At 56.3% G+C, this 5244-nt stretch overlaps 1 protein-coding gene across 1 annotated transcript in view; it reads left to right on the top strand.

Annotated features, from left to right (window-relative positions):
• The window catches only part of CTCFL (CCCTC-binding factor (zinc finger protein)-like), a 92007-nt gene extending 87617 nt beyond the window's left edge, over positions 1-4390 (top strand). The window contains exons 16-18 of the mRNA XM_006896915.1: positions 3890-4026; positions 4143-4195; positions 4297-4390. Coding sequence (XP_006896977.1) covers positions 3890-4026; positions 4143-4195; positions 4297-4390 — 284 coding nt within the window. The remainder of the gene's footprint in view (positions 1-3889; positions 4027-4142; positions 4196-4296) is intronic.
• The last annotated feature ends 854 nt before the right edge of the window (positions 4391-5244 follow it).

Genomic DNA, 5244 nt, shown 5'->3' with positions numbered 1-5244 from the left:
AGAGAGAGAGAGAGAGAGAGAGAGAGAGAGAGAGAGAGAGACAGAGAGACGGGCTGTCTCCTCCTGTTAAGATTTACAACCTAAGAAATTCAATGGAACATCTTAATGGGTCAGAGCTGACTTGCTGACTTTCAGGCCGTGGGTGAGGGCTTGCTTTGTTTGTTTTGTTCGCTAGATTATTTTAATAATTTTCTTTATTCTGATGTTTTTTTCTAACAGTAATACAATTTTGGAGGGGGGAGAAAACCCTTTTTGTCTTTAATTTCTCAGAATCACCATATGACTGAGATCCTAGAGCCAAAGAGGCAGCTTGTTCCTCTGAGTTCTTTCCCTGCACCAGGATCAGTCATCTGGGGCGGGGGCGGGGGCAAGGATCCACCCATCACTGGTTGCCAGGTGGCCACGCACCCCGATGTGTGCACCAAGGCTTGGGAGAGGACAGGCTGATAAGCAGAGCTGGGCACTTATCGGCCCCAGCAGGCAGCCCCAGGTATCTGGGGAGCCAGGTGCCCGCCCCTGCCCTGTACTGACTTTTGGGTAGATGTCTTGTTTTTCTATCTGGATGGTCCCCAACTCATTGCTGAGGGGCCCTGGTTTGGTATTTTTGCCCTTTGGGAGAAGGACAGAGTGATTCAGCAGCCGGGGTGAGCGATACGATGGCAACCAGGCGGGCAGAGAGGGAGGGGTGGGGTAACCAGAGCCCAGCAGTGTGTGGTCTCAGATTTGGGCCACTCGGGTGGCTGTCTCGGGAGCCACAGAATCCCTCTTCCATTCTGGGCAAGTGGTGGGATCTCCCCAGCCTTGGCGTTTCCACCTGTGAACGGGGCACAGGCAAGGTGCCTGCCAGGCTGTGGGAAGTGCTCATGAAATACGGGCTTCCATGAGCTCTGGGACACTGAGAACACCTTAGTCCTGGAGAGGAGTATCGCAGTGTGGCTGATACAATGTGGCCATGCTCACACGGGACCCGGAAGGGCGGTAGTGGACATCCCAGCATCAGCTGGTTTTCTCACCTCCACCCACAGCCAGCCCGGCTCTTCCTGCATGCCAGCAGCCCCCAGCACTGTACCCCAGCCAGCCAGCGGTGCCCCATGCCCCACTCAAGGCACGTGTCCACACACGTGAGCTGTCAGCACCGGGCTCCTGGCTGACCAAATCCCAAACCCACAAGTGAGGCAGGAGCTCAAGGGGTCCCCCCAGGTAGCCTCCAGGGAGCCAGGTAACTTCAGGCAAGTCAAGTGAGCCTTAACTTCCCCGTCTGTAAAATGGGCCTCTGGACAATGAAGGCAGCTGAATCAGTAACATCACCCTAAAGCCCATGTGAATGGAGGAGAGTTATCCCCCAGGGCTCCAAGTGTGGTCACTGGCACCGCCTGGGCCAGAAAATGCAAGCCGTCTTCAGTAACCGGCCACTCCAGCCTTCTTCCTTAGTAACAGAGTGCTTCTGTTTCCTAGGTAGCAAAGCATCCAGGTAAATAGCTGCCTTGAAGTCAGCAATGGCTGTGCTAAGTCCTGGCCAAGGAGAGAAAAGAGGAATGCTGGATACAACTACCAGAAAGGCTCCCTGGGGTAACTCAGCTTGAGGACCTCCTTTAACTTTCCCCTCCTTTCTTCTGCTGCCTGAAACTTGGACACAATGGCTGGCGCTCCAGCAGCTATTCTGGCCCCTAAGGTGGTCTGAAGGAAGAAAGCTGTGAACTGAAAGGGTGCAGTGGGAGACAGGAACTGGTGCTCCTGACTGTTGGAGGTCTCAGCAGAGTCCTGGACTGCCTACCTCACAACTTATTTTAACACAAGAGAAAAACAAATCTGTAGCTGGTTAAGAACCACGGCCATTCTGGGCCTGTTTTATGTCACTGAATTAATCCCAAGTAATGCAGGTCTTCTGAAATCATATCCAGACTCTCAGTTGCAAGGAAGAGAAACAAAGCTGAACAGATTTAAGTGGAAGAGAGAATAAGGTCTTGCAACAGGAAAGTCCGGAGGCTAGCTTGAGGCATAGCTGAATCCAGGGCCCCAGGATGTCACAAGGCCCTGGACTTCCCTCTGCCTGCTGCCTCTCCACAATCAGAACGCCTCCTGCCCACAGCTCCAGCTCACCTGCTCTCACCTCCACTTCCCCAGCCAAGATGGACACTATTTGACCCAACTGGGTCACATGTTCACCCTCACCCAGTGCCCGAATCACAAGTCTATCTCCTGCATCCGTGTTGTTAACATGTGTTCAGTCACATGCATCTGTACATAGGTCGTGTGTATGGAGTCAAAAACATCTGTGTATCAAAAACATCTGTGTATCACATCATGTCTGTCTACCTGTGCATCTGTGTCATCTTTGCACACGGCCACGAGGGGCGTATGTCTCTGCAGGTGTGTATGCATGTGGGGGGTGGTGTTTCTGTTTACGTCTGTGCATGTCTGTGCGTCCCTCTGGGGTATGTGTTAATAGTTCTCTGGGTGTGTATAAGCTCAGAGGCGTGTGTGTCTGTTAATGAATGAATGTGTGCACATGTATAGCTATGTGACCCTCCGGGATGTGCGTTCATAGGGTGTGTATAAGCTCAGATGTGTGTGTGCATGTGAATCAGGATGTTAATATCTGTGCGTATGTATAGATACATGTCCCTCCAGGGTGTCTGTTACGGTTTCTCTGTGCATGTCTGTCTGTCTGACAATGAATGGCAGTGCATTAATAAGTACTTAGATGTTAACCAAAAGATTGGCCTTCGAGCCTGTCAGTCGCTCTACCGGAGAACACCACGGCTGTCTGCTCCGAGACTACAGCTCTGGAAGCTGCGTGGACAGGCCGGGAGGGTCACTGAGAGGTGGAACTGGCCGGCAGCAGCAGGCTTGGTGTTCTGGGTCAAAGTGAGGACAGGAAAGAGTTCGAGTCAGCTCAGCCTCACCCCAGGCCGACCTCCACCCTGGTGTCTGGTTCGCACTGGCTTCATGGGACACCAAGGAGAAGGGACAGTCAGTCCCTGCCCAGGGGGACCACCATGACCCCTTCACTGCTGAGGTTCAGAAAGTGGGGGTGGCGGAGCTCCTCCAGTCAGACCAGGCAGGCAGGGCCCCTGGTCCCGTCGCCAAGTCTGCCCTCCCGAGCACCTCCACAGGCTCCTCTGCTAAATTAGGCCATTGCCAGAATTTGCTGAATTAACGGGATTAGCACACACTCAGCAGGTGGGCTACCACTGATGTCCCGGGGTGGTCACTGTGGTCATTTCACTGGCTCGCCCCTGCCTGCTCTGCTCAGCTTAGAGGGTTCTTGAATCTCTCCCTGGTCCCCTGAGGTGCAGAGCCCCCAGCCTGGGATGCTCACACCATCGTTTAGTGCAGTTTGGCCCCAGAGGCTGCCCCAGCCGATAGCGACAGGAAGCGTGCTGACCCGTGTGGCCTGCCTGATAACCCCGGGGCCCCTCCCAGTCCAGCCGTTATCAGCAGTGCAGCAGTGTCTTCCCCCCCACTCCAGATGGGGCCCCTTAGCCTCCCTGACCCGTCCCCTACCAGCGTCCGTCAGCTTACAGCCAAGGAAGGCGGGGCCTGAGTGGAGAGACACACTCCGTCCAACAGAGGGTTCCCTGATATGGACAGACAGGGAACCTGCTCCTGCCCAAGACAGCCTGGACCAGGGGGAGAGGACAGTCCTGTCTCCAGCCAGTGGGGAAAGGCAGGGACCCTGGGCACCACTGAAAGGTGCAGGGGGCCAGCTGCAGATCAGGGTGTCCAGGATTCAGACACCCACACTCGAGGCTGTCCGTCCACACGGACAGGGAAACATGTCTCTGCAAAGCCAGCTGCCTGCTGGGCACTCTCCACAAGCAACTGTGCGGAGCAGGCACTCAGCCCAACTCCCCAGCGGCCCCTTTTCGGCCGGCTCCCTGGACAGGCCCGGTGCTGACCAATGGCCCAGGTCTAGCAAAGCCGGGAGGCCGCTCGGTGACAGCGGTCACAGCCCCGGCCCTGGCAGCAGGAGGGGAGCGGGAAACAGGCTCATCACCTGAGTGGGACCCAGGCACCCGGCCCGCAAGGAGGAAAATGACAGGCCTGTTCTTTAAGGAAACAAGTTTTATTTTTATAATCAGAACATTCTAATAAAAATATTATATTAGCTACCTTCATTGTCTGGGGCTTTGGCCCAGGGGTCACCAAGCGTGTGCTCCCCCCTGGCCACTGAGACCTATCGTGGCGTGAGGTAGGTCTAAGGGACACCCCCAGCTCCCCACCTCCCACCTCCCCATGGCGGCTATCTCGGTGGCTGGGACCCCTCCCTCTTTCATCCTACTCTCCTTGTAGCCCCCAAACGCCCCTACCTGAGCCGCTTAGAACTCTTGACCTGCCCCGCAAGGCAGATGCCAACTCAGCTCCTCCAACAGCCTGGGCGGCGTAGAGCAGGAGCCAAGGGTGAGTGCCCACTGGCTGCCAGCTATGCCCCCCGGCCAGCACCCCCACGGCCCACCTCCTGCTCTCTGTCCATGTGGTGGGTGCTGTCAGTGCGGGGCCAGCTCTGCAATGACCCTCCTGCGACCACCCAAGCTGCCTCACCGTGTGTCCCCACAGCATAAGGCACAGCCCGTCTCAGCGACGCCCACCTCCAGGGGCTCCGGCTCTGGCCAGCAGAAATCCGGTCACTGCCCTGGGGCAGGGCCAGCGACCAGGACACGGCTCAGTCGCCAACAGGTCTGGATGCTGAGTGGCGAGTGTCTCTGTTTAAAAAATAGACTGAAAAATCTGAAATCATCTTAGTAGCAAAATAATTACGGTAAGAAAAATCGTCACAGTGCTTCGACTGAAAGGGGCGGCCAGCTGGTCCCCGAGGTTGGCGGCCTGGGCTTACAGCAGCTGACCGTTACCACTGGGTAGAAAACGAGGCATCAAAAGATGAGGCTTCAGTGCACCCCGTGAGCCCTCGGCTGTGGCTCACAGCTCGTACGGGAGCAATCCATTGTCAGCCAGTGTCCCTGCTTGCCTCAAGTAAGGCACCTCTGGCGAGGGGCTGGTGGCCTGAGGGACATGGTGGGGACAGTGTGGAGGGACAGGGTGAGGTGCAAGGAGGTGGCTGTGCGCGCCAGGAATTTGGGGTTGCATCTTTAACATCTTCAAGCCCTCCTTCGAGATCTTGCAGGCCCTGGGGCTTGAGCCAGTGTTGAGCTTCTCAGGGAGCAGCGGGGTGCCCCAGGGGCCTCAGGACACAGGGGCACTTGCTCCTCTCGGCCCCAGGGACATCCTGGTGTCTGCACAGCC

Source organism: Elephantulus edwardii, unplaced genomic scaffold, assembly GCF_000299155.1.
Source record: "Elephantulus edwardii isolate Elephantulus edwardi_28Jun2011 unplaced genomic scaffold, EleEdw1.0 scaffold00193, whole genome shotgun sequence".
In the NCBI taxonomy this organism is placed as follows: domain Eukaryota; kingdom Metazoa; phylum Chordata; class Mammalia; order Macroscelidea; family Macroscelididae; genus Elephantulus; species Elephantulus edwardii.
This window is presented reverse-complemented; position numbering and strand designations above follow the sequence as displayed.